The sequence below is a fragment of the Phaethon aethereus genome, assembly GCF_964289735.1.
Source record: "Phaethon aethereus genome assembly, chromosome: 5".
NCBI lineage: Eukaryota > Metazoa > Chordata > Aves > Phaethontiformes > Phaethontidae > Phaethon > Phaethon aethereus.
In genome coordinates, this window is record NC_138579.1 from 4,075,664 (window position 1) to 4,100,332 (window position 24,669).

The 24,669-nt window shown below is 60.2% G+C and overlaps 1 protein-coding gene across 1 annotated transcript; it reads left to right on the top strand.

Annotated features, from left to right (window-relative positions):
* Positions 1-1,077: 1,077 nt before the first annotated feature.
* On the top strand, positions 1,078-13,954 carry PTGER2 (prostaglandin E receptor 2; the record flags this gene model as incomplete). The annotated part of the gene is made up of 6 exons (XM_082000952.1): positions 1,078-2,155; positions 4,336-4,521; positions 4,620-4,700; positions 9,188-9,283; positions 10,601-11,473; positions 13,649-13,954. Exons 1-6 carry the CDS (start codon positions 1,340-1,342, stop codon positions 13,952-13,954), a joined length of 2,358 nt encoding a protein of 785 aa, XP_081857078.1. The 5' UTR covers positions 1,078-1,339.
* Positions 13,955-24,669: the final 10,715 nt, after the last annotated feature.

Below are 24,669 nucleotides of genomic sequence, written 5' to 3' on the forward strand. Positions count from 1 at the left end.
GAAAGAGGCGCCGGGCGCTCTGCAGAGGGGTGCTGACCGCAGTCGGCCAGGCCAGGGCACTGGGCCTGCTGCGGGGGGCAGAGGGTGCGTTTTCCAGGCGTTGGCTGGGAAGATATGGCTCAGATGGCTTCCCCGGGCGAGCTGAATTTCTTCTCCCCTGGGCCCCAGGCAGGAAGCAGCCGCTGGGTTCGCGTTCAGCCCTAGCGAGGGCAGCACCTCGACGCCGCACGCGTGCAAGTGCCGAGCTGCAAGGAGCTTTATCTCCATTTCTTCCAGCAGTGGGGCTCCCACCAGCACAGAGCACCAACCACAAACGGTCCCAGCCCTCTCTGCCGGAGAAGGCTTGAAGTCACCAGCTCCCTTCATGCAGCATGAGAAATACAGCCCATCACTAAAACACTCCAGGGCTGACGGCTGGTCCGTTTGACCGCCTTTCCCACCCCTCCTGTCATCTCCATACTTTCCTGTGCTTCTTGCACACTCACCCAGAGTAGCAAAAAGGGGCCTGAAAACAGACAACCGTGGTTTCATGGTTATTCATCATCACATGTATCCTGCAAGCTGCAGTACGCACTATTCAGCAGTGTTTCTGCGGCTAGAAAGGCCACTTCTTTTCCTGGAAGAAGCTTTGGGGGCTTCTCCCGGAGTTTGCTTCTGGGGTAGTGGACCACTGACACGGGCTCGGAGGGGCCAGCAGCCCCACAGCGGGGGACCCGGCAGCGGTACCACCATGTGGGATGGGGTGCAGGGAGAAGCGATGCCTGGCCAGGTTAAAGGCTCAAGCGTGGCATGTCTCCGGGGATGTACGGAGGCGCAGGCACCCTGAGGGGCAAGGGCACGCGGCACACTGCTCCCCGGGGGAGCACGGGGTGCTGGGCAGCAGATGGGGCCCAGCACCAAAATGCCGCTGGGGTAACTCCGTCTGTTCCCTACGCCGGTGGAGCAGCTGGGCTTGGCCCCAGCCCCTTACCCTGCAACCCCCCCGGGGGGCTCGGCTCCAGCTCCCCACCCTGTAACCGCCCCCCAGGGACCCAGCCGCGACCCCCGTACCCTGTAGCCCCCGCAGGGGCTCAGCCCTGGCACCCTTCCCGTCCTTCCTCCCGGGGCTCGCCCCCCACCCCGCCCCGGCAACCGCCCCCCGCGGCCCGGGGGGGGCCGGGCGGCGGGAAGGGGCCGCCCCCGGCCGGGCAGCCCCGCCTCTGCCCTCCTTCCCTTCCTCCCTCCCTCCCTCCCTCCGCCGGCGGGGACCGCCCGCCCCGCCGGGCCAGTCGCCGCCGGCAGCCGGTACGGCGTATCCCGGTGCGGTGCGGGACACCCCACGCCGCTGCGGGATATCCCGATGGAGACGGAGGGTTACCGGTGCCGTAGCAGCCGGTACATCGAGAGCGGGCAGTCGGCCGTGCCCAGCTCCGTGCTGTTCGCCGCTGGGCTGCTGGGCAACGTGCTGGCGCTGCTGCTGCTGGGCCAGCACCGACGGCGGTCCCGGTCCCCCGGGGGCCGCCCGCCGCGGGTCTCCGCTTTCTACGTGCTGGTGAGCGGGCTGGCGGTCACCGACCTGCTGGGCAAGTGCCTGCTCAGCCCCATCGTGCTGGCAGCCTACGCCTACAACCGCAGCCTCAGCGAGCTGGGCCCGGGCGGGCGCACCGAGGGCGAGCCGGGTGTCCTCTGCCAGCTCTTCGCCTTCCTCATGGCCTTCTTCGGGCTGGCCCCCACCCTGCTGCTGCTGGCCATGGCGCTGGAGTGTTGGCTCTCCCTGGGGCATCCTTATTTCTACCGGCGGCACCTCACCCGGAGGTTGGGTGCTACGTTGGGGCCGGCGGCGGCGGGGCTCTGCGCCCTTTTCTGCGCCCTGCCGCTGCTGGGCTTCGGGGTGCCCATGCAGTACTGCCCCGGGACATGGTGCTTCATCCGCATGGCCGGTGGCGGGCCACGCCAGCTCGGTTTCCCCGTCCTCTATGCCAGCCTGATGGGCCTGTTGGTGTTGGCCATCGGCGCCTGCAACGTGAGCAGCATGCGGCACCTCTACGGCATGGCGCGGCGCCAGCCCCGCCGCGGGCCCCCCGCCGCCGCCGCCCCCCGCATGGAGGAGCTCGACCACCTCATCCTACTGGGGCTCATGACCGTCCTCTTCACCATCTGCTCCCTGCCGCTCATCGTGAGTAACCCCACCAGCCCCCTCTCCAGGAACAGCCCCCCGCCCCGTCCCCTGCCCCCGGGGGCTCGGGTGGTCACTTTGGCCCCCCTGAATACCCACTGCCCTGTCCCCTGGGATCGGTCATTGCATTAGCCTCCCCTGGGAAATAATCCCCCCTGACTACCACCTCCTCCAAAGGAGGTTGGATTGTTGCTTTGGCCCCCTCGGAATGGTCCCTCACCCCCTCCATGGGGGTCAGGTTATTGCCTAAAGCCCCTTCGAACAGCCCCCCCATCAGCATCACTCAGTCCCGGGGGCGTCAGGTCAGGGTTTTTTGCCCTTTCGAATAAACCCTGGCACCACCACCTGCTCCTGGGGGCTTGGGGCAAATCTTTGCCCCACTTTGAATACTCCCCCCAGCCTCTCCGCAGGGGTCAGGTCACTGCCTAAACCCCCTTGGCATAACCCCCCCATCACCACCGCTCAGTGCCGGGAGGGGTCAGGTCATTGCTGTGGCTCCTTGGAATAAACTGCGGCACTACCACCCTCTCCTGGAGGTGTTGGGGGGTGGGTGGCTCATTGCTTTACTCCCCTCTAAATAACCCACCACTACAAGCCCCATCCCTGAGGGTCCGGTTATTGCTTTAACTCGCTTGGAATAAACCCCCCTGAAACCACTCCCCCGTTCTGGAAGGTTGCCCCCCCTCCTCCAGAATACCCAGCACCACATCCCTGGGGGTTAATTTATTGCTTTAACCCTCACGGAATAACCCCCATCACCACCACTCTGTCCCAGAGCTGTTGGGGAGATCGTGTCATTACTTTGTCCCCCTGTGAGTGTCCCCCACCCTGTCCCAGGAGTCTGGTCATTGTTTTAACCCCCATGGACTAAGCCCCAGTGCCACCACCCCCTCCCAGGATGAGGGGGTTAGTTCACTGCTTTAGCTCCCTTGGAATACCCCCCCCCATCACCACCACCCTGTCCCAAGGGGGTCGGGTTGCCCCCCGCCCCGGAATACCCACCACCAGCACCATCCCATCCCCAGGGGTTAGTTCATTGCTTTAACCCCTGTGGACAACCCCCCGCCCATCACCACCACCCTGTCCCAGAGGTGTTGAGGGAGGGGCAGGTAATTACTTTGGCCCCCTCAGAATATCCCCCACCCCATCCCAGGGCTCTGGTTGTTGCTTTAACCCCATTGGAATATTCTCCCACCCCGAGTCACCACCACCCCATTCCTCTGGGGCTACCCCAGAGGTGTTAGAAGTGTTGGGGGGGTCGGTTCATTGCTTTAGCCCCCTGAAATAACTCCCCCCCCCAGCGGCTGTTCCTCAGGAGGTCGGGTCATTGCATCAGACCCTCCAGTACCCCCTCCCATCCCCAGCCCCCGCCTAGATCCAGCTCCGTTTGAACCGTGCTGGAATTCGCCGACCTGGGGGAAATCCTCCCTGAAATCCTCCCCCTTCTTCCCCAGGGATGGGGATCCCACTGGTGGGGTGGGAGACCCCCAGTGCCCCATGTCCCGGGGCCAGATCCTGCAGCACCACCGTGCTGTCACCCACTGTGAGCAGAGCTGGTGCTGCAGCGGGTGCTATCCCAAAATGGGGGTGGAGGGTGGGATGGGGGGGGTGCTGCCGCTGCCCTAGGTGACAACTTCCACCTCTGCTCCCTGTCCCCTCTGTCAGGCTCTGGAGCCATATCGTGACGCACCAGCCACCAGCAGCCCCGGCATGACTGGGCTCGTACTGGTTTTGTAATAACCCCAGTGATTTGACCTCAGTGGTGCTCAAACAAGCAGGGCTTCAGGCTGGACGTGGAGGTGGAGGAATGACCTTGACCCAGCAAGGGCCACCGTCCAGCCGCGGTCCGGCCGAGTTACGAGCGCAGCACCCACCGCCGCAGCCTGCGGAGGTTGGATGCTCCCTTTATCCGCGAAAAAATCCCGGTCACTGGGGCCACCTCTTCGGCTCTGACCCCCTGACCCTGACGGGGACACGGTGCCCCTGTGCCGCGACCGTCCGTCGTCAGCCCCAATTCCCAGTTTCAGGGTCTGCAACCCAGCAGGTGCTGATTTGATGCATAAGGATATTGAGGGGATAAAACTTCTTTTGCTGCCCCCACGGGAATCGTTTTGCTCCCAGCTTTACGCCCGTAGTGAGATCTTCTTTAATTTTTCCCTATTTCTTTGGGTTTTTAACAGATCCGGGCGTACGTGGGGGCCTTTGCCGCCGATTTCAACGAGAACGCTGACCTCAGCGCCCTGCGGTTTCTCTCCGTCAACTCCATCGTGGACCCCTGGGTCTTCATCATCTTCCGCACCTCCGTCTTCCGCATGTTCGTCCGTAGGGTTTGCCGGAGGCTGAATTCCCGGAAAGCCACCCTGAAGGCGCCCGGCCCGGGAGGGGACGGCCAGTTTTGCCCGCTGGGCTGGCGCAGGACAGACACCCCACGGCTCGGCTTCCCCTGAGCGCGCGGCTCTTGCAGAAGCCGGCGGCTGCTGGTGAGGATGAGGAGCGAGCCTTCGGCCCTGCGCCCCCGCCCCGGCGCATCCCGGGGCTGTCGCAGGTGGGGACGGCGTCCGGCTCGCAGCGAGAGGCGGGCATGAAGCGTTTCTGCCCCCTCCCCGGGGCTGCGTTTCGCCCCGGAGAGGAACCGGGGGGGGTCCCGGGTACCCGTGAATACTTCCGAGCAGCAGCACTTTGTGGAGGGTTTGGGGAGCGCCCGGCTCCAGGAAAGCAGGAGGGTTTTGGCGTGTGGCTTCAGGGCAGCGGGGACGCACAGGGGGGAGAGGGGTGTGTGTGTCCCCGTCAAATAAAAGTGGTTCGGAGCCCTGCTCCATCGCCGTGTCCTGTACGTGAGCCCCCGCCACGCCAAGGGGGGTTAGCCGCGGCTGGTTTGGGGTGTCCCCGGCCTGGGTGAGGGGGTGTGAGGGAGCCTTTTGGGGTGTGGAGACTCAGAAACTTGAGCAGCAGCTCACGGCCGCGGCGAGGAGCCGGGGGGCAGGTGGGGTCCCTCCCCGGGGTGCCCGTCGTCCCTCCCCGGGGTGCCCGTCGTCCCTCCCCTAACCCCGTATCCCCCGAGCAGGGCTGCGGTTTCTCCGCTGTGGCTTGCTCTTCTCTCGAAAATTGATTCCTCCAAGCACTAATGTTGCATTTGTGTTACTCAGATGGCTACCTGTCCTGCTGTAATTATTTTAATTCAGTTTTTATGATGATCCTGAGCCCTAATAACAGCAGTAATTGAGAGAATACAGAGCCTGGGATGCATAACCTCACGGTGCAAGCATGCAAGAAAACGATCACTTTAATGAAAGATCCATTTCCCCTCAACCACACATATTTATTAACTGGATTTAGTATCTGCCTCAAGTGACCATTTAGGCCAAAAAAATGATGATGACCGAAGTCCCCATCTGTTTGGTGTCCTTGGAGCACACAGGGCAAATGCTTCTCTCCCTCTATTTAGCAAGGTGTAGTCGTGTTCCTGCCAGTTCTCACGCAATATTTACTCTTGGTGTTAAATGGATTCTGGTTCTGAAGGAAGAAACTCATGCAAATCTATCTTGGGGCTTTTTGGAGGTGGCCTGGGTGGGTTGGCTCTGGCTGTTTGACCGGCCGGGCTATCCTGGCTGGAGAAAAGGGCAGACCTGTATTTGGGGAACCTGCAAGCTCCTTGCTCAGTGCGTCTGAGCGGGGTTTTCTGAGGAGAAAGAAATGAAATGAGGGTTGGTCCCCGTATCGGTTTCGTGTTACTGGCATGTTATTGACTTGGAGATGGCTCACGTGGGAACACAGAGTCAACAGCACCGAGCCTGCGCTGTGGCTTTCGCCGGACCTGTTTCACCGCGGCAGGATGAAGGCCAGGTGAGATAATGGCTCTGAAAAACCTTGTTGTACCCCCCAGCCTGGGATCTCCTCCGCCGTACGGATCCGTGCACCACTCGGGACAGACGGACCAGGCATGGCCGGGCTAGGAGCGTGCAGCAACGCGAGCCGTGGGTGCTCGGTGCGTGCCCAGGCTGGGACAGGCCATCATCTGCCCATGTCCCCAAAGGAGGATTCACTCCTGGAGAGCCCGCCGGGAGAGGTCCCTGCCCCACGATATGTGTATTTAAAGCCCAGGGCAACCATGCTCCGTGGAAAGCAGCAATCAAATTAAAAAAAAACCCAACAGGTTCTTTATTAAGGTGCAGGAATACAGGCTCCACCCGAGCCCTGAGGTGATGCACGCACCACGGTGTCTGGCCCATCCATGAGTTCATCATCAGAGGAAAGAAACCGCGGAGCCACCGAGCGCGGGGGGGGCTGGCAGGCTGCCGGGGTGACCCCCCTGCCCCTGCACCGTCCCCTCTCCCCGGCTGGGCGTCCTGGCGACCTTGACACGCTCATCCGGCTTCGGTAGCGCTTTTAATCGGCGTTCTGCCCTTACTGGTGCCCTCCCCGCCCTGGGAGCAGACTTGGAGTCTCCAACCGGTCACCGCTGCCTCCGGCTGAGCCAAGCTCTTGGCTGCAGCCGACAAGGTTTGCACTTGCGGCTGAACACCGGGCCTCCCTCCGAGCAGATAAATCACTCCTTGGCGTGTTTCTGGGGCCCAGGACTGCCGTATCGCCGTCCTCTCCAGAGATGGCAGCACGTCCCCAGCCAGGGCTGGGCTCCCAGCCGGCCTGAGCACCGGCACGGGCGCTGCAAGGAGGGAGCTGCCACTCTCCACCCCACGTCGCTCCCTCGGGCAGCCCACTTTTTATTGCCCGAACACATATGGTTTGGAGCTTCAGGAGTTACGTCAAAGCTCGGAGCCCCTTCCTATTACTGAGCTTGGAAAAAATGAAAATAAAATTAAAATAGGATAAAAATTAATTTAAAAAGTCCCTCCAACACGCGGTTTAGTTGTAAATGTTGCTGAACAGGAACCAAAAAAGCCCAGAGGCTCAAGGGCTGTCCGGCCAAACGCTGAAGAGGTGAGAGCTGCTGCGTGAGCCCTCCCGGATCGCATCCTCCTCCCAGGCTCCTCGCGCTGCTCAGTCACTCCCCGCCGGCCCCCTCCGCGCCAGATCGCTCTTGTGCCAGCGATCCTCAAAGGGACGGACCTGCCGCTTAATGGAGGCAATAAAGAGACGCTGCTCAGCTCAAGGCTGCGGCTCACACCAGCGATGCTCTTTTTGGAGCTGTTGCACCGTGCCCGCTGCCCTGTCCCACGCTCACAGTGTCACTGGTGTCACCGGCATCGCCTAACCCTGCATCCCGCTCCTTTCCTGGACATAAATCGAGCACGGTCAGGTTTTTTGGTTTGGGGTTTTTTTTTTAGCTCATGAAATCCAGGCACAACTTTGCACAAGCTCATTTCCCAGCAAATTGTTTAGTTCTTGCAAAGAGCCCTTGTTGGGATTTTTTTTTTTTTTTTTAATTGTCTGCCTGCATTTTTTCAGCCATTCTGGAAGCAGGCAGGCACGTGCCTGGGCAGGCAGCAGCGCTGCGGCTGCCAGGCACCCGAGCCAGGGCACTCAGCCTGCGGGGCTGTAAGACGCAACCAGCCCGGTGAGCGGTTTGATTCTTTCTTTTAACCCATGCACCCAGGTTCTTGCACAGGATGGCAAGCCAAGGCACCGAAACCCGGACCCGCCGCGCCAGTGCTCTGCCCTGCTTTTCCAGGGTGGTGAATGAAGCTGCTGGCAGCACCGGTGCACGAGATGAGGGATGGGGCTGGGTAGGCTTAGGATGAAAAATGATGTCTGGCTTTGCTAAACCCAAGTCAGATGGGTTTTTGGTTGAAATCCACCCATGCAGTCCAGCCTTCCATGCCCACGGGGCCGAAGGTGTCCTTTGAAACCCACCAAGGGCAGAGCAGGATCCCGGTGCCCTCCCCAACCATAGGCAGCAAACTCCAGAGGTTGAGTCCTCTAAGCTGCAGGGTTTATATGAAATTCATGCAGCTTTCCTACAAGCCCAGAGTTTTTTCTCCAAGTGGGACAACCCTGGAAATCTTCTCTTAGGGAAAACAATGCCAAGGACCTTTGGGAGGACATATGGTCCTTGTTAGAGGCAAGACACCTGAGATAAACATGGAAGCAGAAGAAAGAAAACAAACACTTCCCAAGAAAGGGACAGATTGTACCAAGTGGCATGTTCCTGGTTTTGAGCTCGGAAGGGGGAGGGGAAAAAAAAAAAAGCCCTGCAATTTTCCTATTATTGCAAAAATATCCCATCAGAGGCGACTGAGGGTTGAGAAGCCTGAAGCCCCAAATGGGTATTTAAGGCTCCATTAGCTGCCAGGAAAATGAGCTCCAGCAGATGCCAAAACCCCTTCCTGAGCTGTGACATGAAACACCAGAAAGGAGCGGGAAGCTGGGAAAAGCCTTGGAGCAACCACCCTACGGGGTGCCTTCTGCTCCGAAAAGGTCCCCAGATGAGCAGCCTTGCAGCGTGGATGGACCAGGACAGGATTTGGCCTCGGCTCCATTTTTAACCTCCTTTTTGAGGACACCACAGAGGGCTGAACATTCCAGGGTCCCATCCAGCCCTCGGGAAGCACCAGGGATCGCTCCCACCATCGGATGTGTCCACATGCTTCGGTGCTCCGCTGGATCAGGTCTGCAGGGCTGGGAGCGGGAGTTAAAAGGGGTCCTGGGACGTGCTTTTTTCTGGCCCACCTGCGTGGACGGTGGGAATCAGCTAAAACACCTTCCCCACCGTCACACCCATTGCTTTGGCCGTGGGAATGGGGAGGGCTCCCACCGGCACGGTGGCTGCGCATCCTCCCCGCCGTGCCGGAGAAGCCTTCGAGCTGCGTGGCGAACAAAACTGAAGCGAGAAATAGGAGCGGCTCGTCGGAAATGGAGGTGCTGTCACAAACCACAGCTCACCCGGCCCTGGAGTTTGCCGTATACCATGTTTCCTTTACGAAGTTCCTGTTACAAAAGCAAGGTTTTAAAAATAACAGCCAAAACGTTCTTGTGGCAGCAACCTGTTGTGTCCATGCTGAGTTGGTCAACGCTGCACCGCTTCACCGGGGTTTGGGGGGACCAGAGCACTTTGCGAGGACGGTTTCCCATTAGGTCATGGGTGAAGGGGTGCGCCTGAGCTCTGCCTGGCCCCCAGCTGAGCCGGACCCCAGCTCGGAGGCCAAGGGCAAAGGCTTTGCTCCCAGCAAGGTGGGGAGAGGATCGGCATCATGGCTGGGGAAACACTACACAACAGCACGAGCTTCCTGTGGCATCTGCCGAGCGAGAGCCCAGCAGAAGGAGCTTTCCTGGAGCTGGTATTTGGGGCAGATAAGCCACGCTTAGCCAGGGGGCAGAGGGATTCCCTCTGATGTCCCCCCCACACCCCACTCATGACCAGACACCAGCTGCACCCCCATGGGGACCTCCAACGACATATAGGAGAGGGGGGCAATGGGGACATGGTGTGGGGCTGGCCATGGGGCAGGGTGTTCTCTCTGGGCTCCGGGTGCCTCTGCGGACCCACCCGCAGAGCCCAGGCGCAGCTGCGGTTCCCCGGTAGGCTGCCCCACACCAGGTCGGCAGAGACAGCACCGGGGCTCACCGCACCTCGGGGTGCTCGGCCCAGCGCCGGGGCTCGCTGCCTGCCTGGGGCTCCTGGAGCAGCGCCGGCACCGCGGCTGGACATGAATCGGGCGCTTCCAGACTGGCACCGGGTATCACCGTGAGTCGGGGAGTGCTGGATCGGTGCCGGCTCTAGGTGTGCCTCTCGGGGATCCCAGGTTGGCACCGGGCTGGCTGTGATTCGGGGCTCCTGGGGCAGCACTGGGATCCTCAGACCAGACCTGAGTTGGCTCTGGGGGGGGTCCCAGATTGGTACTGGGGCTGGCATGCTGCTGGGCTCTCAGATCAGCATCGGGGCTAGCCCGGCACTGAGGCTCCCGCAGCAGCATGGGGGCTCCCAGCCTGGCACCGGGTCTTGCTGTGAGCCCGGGGCTCCGGGGCTGGGGCTGGCCATGCCTCGGGGCTCCCGGAGCAGCACCGGCACTCGCAGTGCCTCGGGGGTCCCAGAACGGCACCGGGACTGGCTATGTGCGGGACTCCCGGACTGTTACTGGGACTCCCAGCCTGGCTCCGGGGCTGGCCATGCCTCGGGGCTCCCGGAACGGCACCGGGACTCACAGTGCCTCGGGGGTCCCGGAGTAGCACCGGGACTCCGGGACCGGCACCGGGATTCCCAGCCCGGCCGCGGGGCTAGCCGTGTGCGGGGCTCCCGGATGGGTACCGGGACTCCTGGACCGGCACCGGGGCTGGCCGTGTGCAGGGCTACCGGATGCGTACCGGGACTCGCCGTGCCTCGGGGCTCCCGCAGCAGCATCGGGGCTGCCGGCCCGGTACCGGGACCGTCCGTGCGCGGGGCCGGGGGCGGGGGGGGCGCCCGGGGGCCCGGTGCGACGCGGGGCGGGCTCGGGGGCGGGGGGCGGGGGGTGGGGGGCGGTGCCGGCGGGGCGGGCGGCGGCGGCGGCGCATTCGGGCGGCGGCGGCGGGATGAACGGGACGGGCCGGGGGTCGTGCGGGCGCAGCGGGGCGCTGCCGGCCGGGGCCCGCCCGCGGGTCAGCGCCCTCATGTTCTCCGCCGGGCTCCTGGGCAACCTCCTGGCCCTGGGGCTGCTGCTGCGCTGCCGCCGCGGCCCCCGCGGCCGCCCGCCCTCCCTCTTCCACGTCCTGGTGCTGGCGCTGGTGGTCACCGACCTGCTGGGCACCTGCTCCGTCAGCCCCTTCGTCCTGGCCTCCTATCACCGCAACAGCACCCTGACCGCCCTGGCGCAAGGAGGGCACATCTGCCTCTACTTCGGCTTCGCCATGAGCTTCTTCGGCCTCGCCACCATGCTCATCCTCTTCGCCATGGCGCTGGAGCGATGCCTGGCCCTGGGGCGGCCTTACTTCTACGAGCGCTTTCTCAGCCCCCGCACGGGCTTGGTCGCCCTGCCCGCCATCTACACCTTCTCCGCGGCCTTTTGCTCCTTGCCGCTGGTGGGCTTCGGGCGGTACGTGCAGTATTGCCCCGGCACCTGGTGCTTCATCCAGATGCACCTGGACTACTTCCAGCAAAATGGCGACAGAGAGGCGTCTGTGCTGAACGTCACCTTCTCGCTTCTCTATGCCACCCTGCTCCTCTTCCTCATCCTCTCCGTGCTGCTCTGCAACCTCAGTGTCATTGCCAACCTGGCCCGCATGCACCGCCGCGGGCAGAAGACCCGCCGGCTGGCCACGCTCGAGCAGCCCCGGGCGGCCGGCGGCTGCGGCTGGCACATGTTCTCCATGGCTGAGGAGATCGACCATCTCCTTCTTCTCTCCATCATGACCATCACCTTCGTCATCTGCTCCCTGCCATTCACAGTGAGTGCGGCTGCCTCTCCCCTCGGGTGGGGTCCCTCTCCCCAGCACCCCCATTTCTCTCCCTTCCATTATAAGGCTCCCCCCCCCTCCACTGCCCAAACTTCAAGGGCTGAGGTCAAAGCTTAGCTCCTCCTGAAGCTTGGGAGACCTCAGCTCTGCCAGAACTCTGGGCAATTCGCGCATCCCATGGGGAACCGCGAGAATCACTCCCTGTATCCTGAGTGCCAGGAGGAGGACGGGGTGGCAGGAGGATGGGGTGGCAGGAGGATGGGGTGCCCTCGCAGAGGGTCCGAGGCCAGGCAGCGTGGCTCGGGTAGGTTCCGGGGTAGAGGTCCCCTGGACTACATGGCGTCACTGCGGTTCCTGGGAGCTGGTCACTCCTGGTGGAGATGTGAGGGGTGGCAGAGCAATAAATTAGACATCCAAAGACGGGGATGAAGGACATGCCAGTGAGCTGAGACAGTGGGTATCTGTGCTGGGTGGGCAGAGTTACCCCAGATTTCTGTGGCAAGAGGATGGAGCTGGAGATGCGGGCAGGAAGAGCCGTCCTCACCATTAGATGGAGGTCTCCGCCCCTCCGCAACAGCACCGGGGCACGGGCACAGAGGTGGGTGATTGCTGGGAACGGGGATCCGGCACACAGGCCACAGCATGCCTCGTCCCAAGGGTTGTGCCCACACCCCATCCGTGCATGAGGCTTCCAGCAGAAATACGGGGTCGAAACACTGCAGCCAAGTGACGAAGGGGAGAGCGCGAGTCCCCTGACTCTGGGCTCTCCTCACCAAAGGTTTTTCATCCATCTGAGCCGTATCACACCAGCAGCACCATGGACTCCAGAGCACCTCGAGCCACTCGTGTCCCCTGCCCGTGTGTGTGAGCCTGCCGCCGCGGCAGGTCATTTTGTTCCCATTAGAAGCGAGCCCCACCAAGGTTGGGAGCGCAGCCAGTGCTAATTTTGTGCCTACGGACTTAAATAGATGCCACCTTCCCTTCGTGCTCCCTTTTTTTTCCCAAGGGAAAAGAAAATAACCACAGGCTGTAGCCAAGCCAGCCTGCCTGGGTTTTAAGACAAAGAAAAGACAAGGCAGTAATGTCCAGGCGCTCACGAGCATCCCGGGAACCAGACACAACACCCTGAGAAATGCTTCAGCTCCTGTCAGTGGGCTCACACGTGATGGGCGGCTCTCCCCATGTCCTGAAAAAGCCCGGGTTTGAGTGTTCGTTATGAAGTGGGACCCCTTGGTGAGGACACGTGGGCAGGGCCCCACGGGTCTGCTTGGGGCAGACGGGATGGGAAAGTGCCACTGGTGGGGATCCCATGGGCCCTGCAGTAGCGGATATAGTCTTATCCAGAAGCACAGCCGGCTTTTCTTTTCCCATCTCCCAGCTCCCATGTGGGGTTGTGTTCAGGCTGCATTTTGGCAGCCTCTCAAACCGAGCTGTCAAACGCTGCCGGTGCCTCCTTGGTGTGATACTTTCTCTTCTGGCTGGTGCTGCCCACAGCAGCCGCCCTCCGAGGAGCAGCCCGGGGACACGCACCCAGCGAGCATCAAGGCCACAGGACCACAAAATCCTTCCCCAAAAAGCCCCAAGCCCAGGGCAGCCCTCGGAAGTGCTGCGCTCTCGGCAGTCCCGGGTACGGGTTGCACCGTGGCCGCCTCGTGCTCCGGGATGCACCATCCCTGGGTGGCACCCATCAGGTCCCAACCGGAGGGGGATGCTCATGCTTCCCGTGCCACACAGCTCCATCCCCGTCTGAGCATCCCCTCTCCCCCAAAATGAGGGGGTGGCAATCCGACCCGTATGAGTAAGGAGTGCTGAGTCACCCTTCCAGGAAGCTCCGTCAGCTGCTATGAGTCGGCATGTTGCAGGGAGGACTGGAGCGGTCCCAGCACCCCGCATCCTCTCCATCGTGCACCTTTATTCCTCCCATGCGGTTTTCAAGATGAGACCCACCGCTTCCTTTAGGCAGCCACTGGCTTAATTGCCGTAGGGCTAAACAAAGCCTCGCTGCGTGCTGAGGGCAGAGCAGAGGCCTGGCTTTGGTGAGCAAGAAGTTCATTTAGAGTAGTGGAGGCAGCAAGTGTGACAGCCCAAATCTCCCCAAGAAGCTGCCTGGGGGCCAGATCCTGGAAGCCCGGACCTGGCATTATTTCTCTCCGTTGTGTTTTGCAGATCCGCGCCTACGTGAACAAGTTCAGCGAGGAGGTGGACAACCACGACTGGGACCTCCTAGCCCTGAGGTTTCTCTCTATTAATTCTATCATTGACCCTTGGGTTTTTGCCATCCTGAGGCCACCGGTCCTGCGGTTCATGCGCTCGGTGCTGTGCTTTCCAGGTGACCCCCGTGAGACAGGGCAGACAGACTCTGTCCCCCGCAAAGACAAAACTGGCAGCACGGCTGGACCCCTGTGGGCAGTAGACCCACCGGCCGTTCCAGGAGACATCTGCCAGGTGAAGCACAGCCCTGACAGATGTTAACGACGCTTTTATGGCCCATAAAGAGACGTATCTGCTGCAGGGCGGGCAAGGTATGGGTGGGACTATGCCCATGGTCCCGGGACCATACCCATGGCGGTGGGACCGCGTGTCTCGGAAGCCCCTGGAAAGCCAGTGCGATCTCTCACAGGGCAAAAAACACAGTGGGACAAGATTGGAAGGGCTGATGAGTACCTGGATATCGCTGCTGCCCTTAGATGGTGCTGCTCCCGCCCGGTGAAGGGTACAGGCTGCGTTCAGCTGCGCTGCAGGAGGCTCGGGGGGTGAAGCATGGGGGGCTTTGCTATAACACTACTGCTGGGGGGGCTGTCAGGGAGCACAGCTTCCTCCTCTGCTTCCCAGCGAGGTCCCCGCGGTCGTTTTGGGCTGAAGGCATCGTGCAGGCAGGGGTGCGGGTCCTGGAGATGGGGCTGGGCGGCCACCATTGCCGCAAGCACCCATCTCTGCCCCCGAGTCCCCAGGGATGGGGTAGGAGAGGAAAGGAGCAGTGTATCCCCAAATATTCCCCTTTATTTGGTAGGCTGATTGTCTAAGGAAATGCACTTTATCGGGTGTAGGTCTGTGTGCATGTGTCTGTCTGTCCATCCTCTGCCCCCAGAGATTTTAGGCTCTGCTGGGTGCCAGCCCAGCACGTCTGAGGGGCACCGGGGAGGAAAAAAAACCAAATTGTGGCACTTCCCTTGCGCTGTGACGATCGGCGGGGCGATGCGGCCCTGCCTGAGCACCCATTTGGCAATTGTCTTTGCCCCATCGTTTGTGCAGGAGCCAACAAGGGGAATAAAGAGCCCAACTGGGGAACAGGAGGTTTCGGTCGCAGCTGGGCGCTTTACCCACGTCCAGCGCGATGCTGCTGATGGGTTTGGGGTTGGCACGGGGGAGGACTCGTCCTCCTGGGCTGCCTGACCAGGAGCCTTTGCTCATCTTTCCACCACCCTGCGACAAACCTGCTCAGGGGCATCGCTTCTCTTGAGGTTTTATTTGGGAAAAAAAAACCACCAAAAAGCCAACAAAACCCAAAAAACCCAAGTGCAGAAACATTCAGGTCATCAATCCCGCCCCGTCGGGCAGCATCCTTCAGCACTGCTATTTTGTTTTGTGGGATGTGCCTGTTGCTCTTTGGGGCTCTGGTCCCCGCCTGGGTAAGGAGCATCCGACCGGGTGAGCTGGGTTTGTCCCGAGGCCGTCGCTGCTGTTAGGGGTTGCTGGGGGGCTCGTGGCTCCCGTTCATCCGGCATCCAACACACAGAGTGTCCTTGCGCTATCGCACGTGGGGCATCTCATCCGTTTGAGAGCTGCAGCACCCAAAGGTGCCGAGATTTGGAGCTTTTCTGCAGTTCGGTAGTTGAGATGATGTGAAAAAAAAAAACAACCCAAAAAACCCCCAAAAAACCCCAAATTAAATAATAAATGTCTCAAAGGAACATGCAGAATCGTGTGTGGGTTTGTGCTGAAGATGCACCTCAGGGTAGATCTGGCTCCCGGAGGAAACGCGTCACCTGCCTGGAGCATCGGTGGGGTGAAGCCTCGAGGATGGGGGGAGAGGGCAGGAGGGGAGGTGGGAAGGGGAGATGCCTGCCTCCAATTCCCTAAAAAGTGAAAATAAACTATGTTTTATAGAAGTGTGATGACATTTTTGCCTTGCCTCTGCAACCTGGCCCCCGAGCTACAGAAATAACCTCCACCTCTGAGCTCTTCCTTAAAACTTGTATGTCCCGAAGCCAGGGAGAGGCAGACCAAGCTCCTACCTGTTATCACAATAGAGAAAAAAAATAATCACCCTAAAAAAAGGCAGAATTTATGTCACTTTTGTCGGGCAGCCAATATCCACAGGAAGTTTACTGGCCTCCGAAATGTGTGTGGGCAGATGTCAGGCATGGGCTGCTGTTGCTCAAGCTCTGCCGGCGGGTTTCTGGCAGCACCCTGCAGCTGGGGCATTTCGGGAGGGGGGAGAATTTTCGTGGAGGGGCGGGTTGTGAGATGTGCCTTGCCCACGGGGCTGCAGCTGGGGTGCTGCCCACGCCGTCCTGGAACTCGTGCGATGGAGCCATTAAGCCTGGAGGCCTGGGTGCCCAGATTTGGCAGGCTCCCACGTGCCGCTCGGAGGTCACGGTCACCCCTCCCCAGTTATTTCCCCATCTGTGCACGCAGCAGCGGCAAAGGCACTTTCTGGGTTCAGGGCTTGTGCACCCCGTCGTGTCTTAGTGAGTGCTCGGCTTGGAAAAAGAGCCAAAAGCTTGGGAAGAGCCATGGGTCCATGCGCTTCATTCGGAATCATAGACTCACAGAGGGATTTGGGCTGGAAGGGACCTTCAGAGGCCATCTCGTCCAACCCCCTGCCATGAGCAGGGACATCTTCAACTCGATCAGGTGGCTCAGAGCCCCGTCCAACCTGACCTGGGATGGTTCCAGGGATGGGGCATCTACCACCTCTCTGGGCAACCTGGGCCAGGGCTTCACCACCCTCACTGTGAAAAATTCCTTCCTCATATCTAGTCTGAATCTGCCCTCTTTTAGTTTAAAACCGTTACCCCTTGTCCTATCGCTACAGGCCCTGATAAAAAGCCTGTCCCCATCTTTCTCCTCAGCCCCTCTCAGCCCTGGCAGCTGCAGGAAGGTCTCCCCGGAGCCTTCCCTGCTCCAGGCTGAGCCCCCCCAGCTCTCCCAGCCTGTCCTCCCAGCAGAGCTGTTCCAGCCCTCGGAGCATTTGTTCGCATGGTTGTGACCTGGTTGCTCGCACTGGAATTTCAGGACCAGTTGCCTAATCCTCTCCTAAGCCAGAGGGAAAAGCTGCCTGGCGTGCAAAAGATGGGGAAAAAAAAAAAAAAGAAGCCATGGCATCGGAAATGGCAGAGGGTCACATCCCGCAGAGACCAGCCTGCCGAGGCGTGCGACGCCGTTGGGAAGGGGACTCGGGGCCATCCATGGCAGCACAGGGGACAACCCGAAGGCGAGATGCTCCTGGTGGCTTTCATTCCGAGGATCCGCTCCCACCGGCTGCCAGCTCGGCTGCTGACCGCTCATTGCCGGCTGCTTGGTTTTTTGTGGGGTTTATGGCTCCTCATCGGGAAACGCGGGGCTGGGAGACAACCGCCCGGCATCTATCCCTCTGGGGTCTGCTGTTCACAGGGTGATGCTACAGCGGAGTCACCCTCATGCAGACTGTCCCCAAGAGGGACTGCAACCCTGGCAAGTGTGGTCAGGGAAACGATTTGGCTGAAATTTAATGCAAAACAGCAATAAAAAGGTACGGTTGTGAGCCAGGGAGAGGTTTGGTGCATGCAAGGAGAGGAAATTCCCAAGAGCCGAGTCTCTTTGCCGTGATGCATCCTGCAGAGACGAGCCCCTCGCCCAGAGATGCTGTGGGACACTGCTCCATGGGGAGGGACATGGTCTCAGCCGCCCCTGAGTGGGGTGTGCTGGCCAGGCCCCAATTTCTGAGCCCTCTGGCCACGGGATACCCCCCGTGAGCCTGCTTTTACTAGAATCACATAGGAACCATTACGAAAGCCAAATTAATTTGAGTCTCTTCAGCACGTTTGACGTCTGCTCGGCTTAAATGCAAGATGCCAAAACGTCACCTCGCTGCCTGTGCCGACCCTTAATGATTTTTTTATTTCCATTCCGGAACGCTGCTAGTGCGAGAAAGCGCTGGGAAGGTCTTTACGTCTGCGTTTCCATCGGGAAATCAAGCTGCCGCAGAGGAGCGAGGGAGCAGCCACCCCTCGGGGACAAGGGACGGCATCAGCTGCCCACCGGACTTCTTAAAAGCGGAGAGGGACACTCCGCAGCTGAGGGCGCGGGGAGGTGTGGGACCCGGGGGATGGGGACCTGCCCTGGCCGGAGCGGCCCGGGGGTGGCTCCGAGTTGCCCCCCCGGCAGCGGGGAGGCCAGCGTCTGCCTCTCCTCCCGGGCTGTCTCCCTTGAAAAGCAAAACCTGAAGGCTCCAGGCAGTGGCGCGTGGTTTGAGTGGGAAATGATGGCGACGTAATGCGACGTTTTTTGGGAAAATGGGCATTTTTGGTGAATAGAGAAGAAAGAAGGGGAGCTTCCCTCTTGCTTATTCCTTTTCTGGCACGTTTGGAACATCTCCTCTATATCTGTGTGCCGTCAGCAGGGAGCGAGCCCTCATTTTTTGGCTGATTTGGCCTTCTGGCTGAGCCCGAGCACTTTGGCCGTGGCTCTGCCGGGGGCCACGAACACCCCACGACCCCATTCAGGGGGGCCAGCACACGTGGGCACAGCCTGCAAAGGTGGGTGCCGCGAGGTGCTGCATGCCAAGGCCAAGGGCATCCCTGCGGAACGCCTCTGGGATTGCTGGTCTGGTCCTTTGGGAAGCTGGAAGGCAAGCGGGGCAGCGGGAGGGAGGGGAGAGGCGGGCGGGGGGCAGGGGACGGGCAGCCAGCCCGTCTCCCCAGGCTCCGGGCGGGCGTTAAACCGGATTAAAGGAATTAGGCAAGGAAGTGACTGAAGGGAAGATGGCACGGCTGGGCTCCCAAACCAGCTTGGCAGCGGTGCCGGGGCTTACCGCGGCATCGGGTGGTTCATGGCAATTCCCCGCGGCTCGAGTGTGGGGAAAAGAGGAGGAGAAGCATTTGGCTTTACCGTAGCTGCCTTCTGCTTTTGCAGCTGCTTTCAGTCCTCTGCATCCCCACGTATTAACGTGAAACCTTTCCAGCTCCTCTGGGTCCCTTGGGTCGCAGAATCACAGAATAATTAAGGCTGGAAAAGACCTTTAAGGTCATCAAGTCCAACCAGCCACGTTTTCAAGCTTTTTTTGCAGTATATGAACAAGAACGATTTTTTTCGTTCTGGCTTTTTGGTTCAGGAAGGTGAAGGTCTCGTATGAGTTTTCCCCGAAACTAGTTGAATCGCTGGTGTTGTGGCTGCTTGGGGGACTTGCTCGTTCCCGGCATGCTCCCGGGATCCAGGGCTCCTGCGGGGGTGAGCCACAGGTTGTCGGGGACGGCACTGGGCCCTGGGGTGCTGAGGGCAGCCACGCATCCCCGCTGACCCCCAAAACCATCCTCGAGCCAAAAGGCACATGCAGGGGAAGGGCCGGAGAAAGCAGAGCCCCCAGGGTCCTTCCCCTCCGCCTGCGGGACGTGCTGCTGCAGGAAAACCAACGAACGGGACAACCGACGGGCTGGGAAAAATCCAGCCGGAGCTCGGAGATGATCTAAAACTGATAAAAAACACAAGGAGGGAAAGTTTTACAAACCCAGCCGGAGCTAAAAATACAGCTGCCGTGGCTTGGTGAGGCAGCGAGCCGTCCCAGGCCACCGCCGGTTTGTTTGCTGCGGCGACGTGCACACACGGAGGGCCCGGCACTCGCCCCCGGAGAGAGTCCTCTCCCTGTAAGAGCATCCAGATGAGGCGTGTGAAAATACATATTCCCACTTGCCGCCCTCCGTACAGCTGATGCACGCCGAAGCGAGACGCATCGCCTCTCCCCGAGCGGGGAAGCCGGCGGTGAGGGCTGGACCGCGCTTGCCCGATGCTCACGGGCTTTGCCGTGGGGGCGAAGGCACCGCGGGAGGTTTGGAAGTGGCACGTCGGGTCCCTGCTGGAAAGCCTGAGGTGGGCACGTGTTTGGGGAGGCTCCTGGAAGTTGCAAGGGTTTCTCATGATGAGCTGCTTTTTTTAACCAGGTTTCCCTGAAACGTGGAAACATCCGCGCCCATCAAATCCGCAGGGAAATGCCGCCGATCTGTCAGTGCTGGTGCAGTTCCCAAAGCGATCTAAATCTTCAAAAACAAGAGACTAAACAGTGTCAAACTCATGTCAAGCATCTGGGTTTTAAAAAGGTCGTAAAAGTTACGAGGCATCGCTGAGCATGACGGATCGCTCGCCACGCTGCCCCGCGCACTAAATACCGTGACCTCGCCTGCAAACCCTGTTTATTAGAGAAAAACGGGACCCTGTTAGCAGCCTCGTGAGCTGAGCTCATGCGAGCAGGAGGAGAACAAAGGTTCCTGAGCAAGTCAGACCATAAATCTGTGCCGGGTTTTGGGTCGCAGCGCCGTGGCCGAGAGCAGCCACCGCCTGCTCTGGTTTCGCTGCGGTTCCCACCGAGCCGCCCCAGCTGCAGAAGGTGCCAGTTTGTGGCTGAAGTAAAAACCCTCTAAAAAAACCAACACAACCCACCTGAAAAAGCTTGTTTCTTTGAGCAGCCGGTTTGTGAGCGAGGTCCTGTCATGGTCAAAACACCAGCCCTCCGGTCCTACGGGTCTGGGACCGGCCAAGCGAGGTTCCCACAGGGCTGGTGGAGCTGTTCCTCGCGCAGAGCATCCACAGATTCATCTCTCCCACCGGCTGCTTTAAAGAGCACCCACCAGGCGCCGGTGGCTCCAGCCTGGCTTTTCCCAGCAGGCCCTTCCTGGCTGATGAATTTTTTTTTTTTTGCATGGCTCCTTTGCTCAGCTGGGATCAAGGCAGCACTGCACGGATGCACGGGAGGCGCGGAAATGGTGCTGGGAGAAACCCCCAGAGCTCACTGAGCCCTCACCCTCCCCAAACCTGCTCCAGCACCGGCATCCTCGCCGGTCTCCTTCTTTTGCTATCATCACCTGCGCTGTAATTTCAGCCCTAGAAACCACCCAGAAGATGCTGAATAAGCAGCGTAGCAGTGGTTGGCAGAAGCAGGATGGATAAAAACCACTGAGGATGCCATTTACTGGGAGCCCAGTATCCCCAATACCGCTGCCATGGCACGCCGGGGACAATGCTTTCTCTCTCCAGGAGATGGTGTTGGCCAGGACAGATGTGGAACGTCAAAGCGGACGGTGTTTTGAACAGACTTAAAAAGACAAGTAACTGTGTTTACAAAAAGCCATTCCACGGCTGTTTGCTTTGCTTGTGTTTATCCCCGGGCATTCGTGCTACTAGAGTTTTGGCCACGCAGCTAATTGAGAGTGATGGAGTTCGTCACGCTGAGTGGATGTATACACGAGAGAACATTTATTTGTCACGAGCAGCTGCTATTTCCTCTGCTGAAGACCTTTTTCATCCAGTCGGGGCTGGGAAATGCTCCTTTACAGCTGCAAGGTCTCTTCGAGGGCCGCGTGGAGGCTGCGCCGACCCGTAGCTCCCAGAGGACGCGTCCCCAGCGCTTAGTGCCGGCGAAGCGGCGCGCGGCCGGCGCCGGGGAGCCAAGGGCAGCCCGTGCCCTGGCTGAGGGGCTCTGCCGAGTGGTCCGTGGGCTGCTGGGGGAAGCTGCAAGGCCACCCCCCCACCTCGCTTCTGCGGCAGGACCACCTCCGTGTCGTGGATAAGAAGGAGCACGAAGCCTCTGCAAACCTCCCGCAGCTCTGCAAACGGGGACAGGGAAAGGGGGCAAGAGCAAAGGGCAAGGGGAGAGGGGAAAGGGGAAAGGCTTCCAGGCTCTATCCTGGTGTGTTTGGCCATCGGAAATTGCCGTGCTCAGAAGGTTTCTCTGCGGGCAGCACTTTGCCATCAGCCCCCCGTTCATTGCCTTTTGCCTTCCCAAGCTTTGGGCAGCTAAATCAGCCCAGAAACCCGAGTGCTCCCTGCAAGATGCTCTGGCAGCTGGAGGCTTCCCGTTGCTGGGAGGTTTGGGAGCATCCTAGGACAGCAAAACACAGAGCCCCTGACAAGTCTGAGAGGGGTTCAGGGGTCAAAAACAAATACCAGGAACTCCAGGGCAGGATATCCGCTGGTTCAAGCACTCTCGAGAGGTCCTGCCCTCCGCCGTGCGCCCTGAGCATCCTTCCCGGGGTGGCTTGCTCAGCACTTTCCTCCTTGGCAGAGCTGCTTGTGCGAGCTGGGGCATCAGGGCCGGCTCTTCCTCCCCGGGCACCGCATTATCCTGCCGGTGCATCCCCCCGGCACCAGCTACAGCCGCACTGCGGAGCAGCCGGCTTCGGCTTCAAATAGCTGGTACTCCCGTGATGCCGAACGCTTCGGGGGCAGCTATGCGAGAAGCTTTGCATTCTCATAATTATTTATTATTATGATTAATGTGCTGTAATTATTAGAATAAATCGTGAAGATTTGCAAAGTTTATAATCAATAATCCCTCTTCGAGAGGGAGCTGGGGTGCCCTGGTGCAATGCACCCCATCTGCGGCATTCGAGCGAATATTCAGCATCTGACAACTTTTTAAGGGAGATCAGCTTTTCCCAGGCATTGCAGCCGTGCTCTCAGGGGCATCTTATGCCAAAGCCCCCACGCCTCCACCCAGCCCACCCAAAGGTCCCAGGAGTGCAGTCCCTGTCCCCCGCCGGGCCAAGGACGCAGGACCAGTCAGCAAACACCATCACGTTGCTGCTTTGCTCTATTTTTTTCCCCTCTCAGGGGGGAGCAGCTCGTGTTTTCTTACATTTTTCTGAAGTCATTCTGTGTTTGTAGGACGTGCTAAGCCGGGAAGGATTTCTTCTTGCGGGCGTGTTTGCTTTGAGACTTGCCTTTGCACAGCAGCGCCTGGTGCATTTTTTAAAATCATATTTAATCGCCCTTTCCCCCTGCTTGGACTCGCGGGTGCCTTTCTGGGAGTGGAAGGGCGCTGGCAGCCTGTGGGGTCATACGGCCGCTGGAGCAGTAGATCTCTCAGGGGACACCTTTGGGGTCCCCATCCTTGCAGAGCAGACCCTGCCCTCCTTGCAGGGGGTCCCTGTGGAGTCATTGTCCTCTTAGGGGGTCGCTGGGGGGTCCTTGTCCTGGCGTGGGGGTCCCTGTTCTCATAGAGGTGGTCCCTGTCCTTGTAGGGGGTCATTGCGGTGTCCTCAGCCTTGCAGAGGGTCTAAGCCCCTCGTAGGGTGCCCTTGTCCTGACAAGGGGTCCCTGTCCTTGCAGCGGGCGTCCCTGTCGCCCGGGGTCGGGGGTCCCCAGGTCATGGGTCCCCAGGGGACTGCAGCAGCCGGGGGGAACAGGGCTGCCGCCCACAGGGACCCGCACCCCCAGGCCTGGCCGGGGAGCAGCCGGGATGGAGGGGGACGAGGTGTCGGCTGAAAACTCCCCGTCAGCCCGCAGCTCTTCAGCGTGTCCCGCCCCGGTTTGCGGGACCCCTGACTGGCCCCAGCTGCAGACCAACAGCCACTGGGGCTTGGAAAAACCCACGCAGCCCCACGCAAAGGGCACTGGAGGGGCACAGGGCAGGCGGAGGTGACCGCAAGACGGCAACGGTCAGGAGAGCAAAGAGCAATTAGCAAGAGCTGAGATTTGCAGAGAGTAAAACGATGACAGCGGCATCGTCAGCGCGCTGCCAGCTGGATTTTGCAGGCTGGGAGGAACAAAAAAATACCTTTCTCTATTTGGGCAAGAAAATGGAGGGGGCCTATCTGTTAAGTCCAAGAAAAATACCTCCTATCCTCGATATCATTAGCAGATGGAAGGGCTTACACGAAGAGCTGGGGCAACTCGGTCTCGATAACCTCATGTTGGTGCAGGGACCGGGGACATTAATGTGCCCATGGCATTGGGACGCCACTAGTGAGCCCAGACTGGGGGTCGGGGCTGGGTAAAATAAGACATTTCTCTGTGTGAAGACTGGCCGCGCTCCCTGCCGAGGCTGGGTGGCAGGGACCCCATCCCCGGTGGAGGTGGGTCTGCCACCGGGGCTGGCTGTAGGCAAAGGACAAGCAAAACCCCCCTGGCTAAAAGCCCAGCCCTGTTCTCCCGGGAGACTGCAGGATGCTTCCCGGCACCGCCAGAGCACTCGTTTTTCCTGGAAATCCCTCAGCCACCTCGGGAGGTGAACGCACAGAGGCGTTTGCCCTCGTCGGGCCGTGCAGAAGAGCCACAGCGCAGGAGAGAGCAGAGCGGGGCTAAGAGGTCCTGGCTGCTGATGACTCAATTTTCAACCATCCTCGGGATCTCGGAGGGATGTTGCTCAAGAAAAAAATCATGGAAAGCCAAGGAGGTCCAAAGGAAATGGAGAGCAGGAGGGTTGTGATTAAATGGTTTTAACTCATATCCTTAAAAACATCGATCTACTTTGGGAGCTGTTTGGGGAGAGGAATGTGAGGCTGGCCCTGCTGGCTCACGCAAAGGTCTCTCTGTAGCTTGTCTCCATCAGCAGACACGAGCTGGGATTTAGGGAATGAGTCCAAGGACAGAGCAAATCAGAGCAACCTCAGCTGGCGATGGTCAGCGGTCGCCAAGAGCCGCCCCAGCCCCTCTGAACGCACCCACCCCCTTTCCGAAGGGACCACCACCCCGCAGCAAGGAGCTCGGTATCTAGCCAGGGTTGCACCCACGGGTGGGAAACCCACCTCGCAGGAACAGGGGACGTGGTGGGGGTGTCCTCCCAGAGCCCCCCCCCACATTGCCGGGTCGCTGGGGCCGTCAGCGCGGGGGAAAGGCTGGGAAGAGCAGCCAGCTGGCCCCGCGCCGCTGGTGCCGCGGGACACGGCTTGCCAGAGGAATAGTTGAAGCTTTGCCACACGGAGCCGGGGACGACTGGGCTGTGTTGTGAAGCCCCTCCTGTTCCCTGGGAATCAGACCGCAGAGATAAAGTAAAATATCTGAGACCTCGTCCCGGCTGGAGCCGAGTCCTTAAAACGGGCTGTGCTGTGCTCCCGGCTGCGACGAAGTCCCTCCTGGTGAAAGGTCCCAGCTTTCTCTCCTACGCAGCCCGTGCATCCTTCTGGCGACCTGCGTGTCGCCCCGGCATCTCGCTGCCCCGCTGCGAGCTCCTGAGGCGAGCAGGCAGAGGTGCCGGCGCCTGGCCGTGCCCCGCC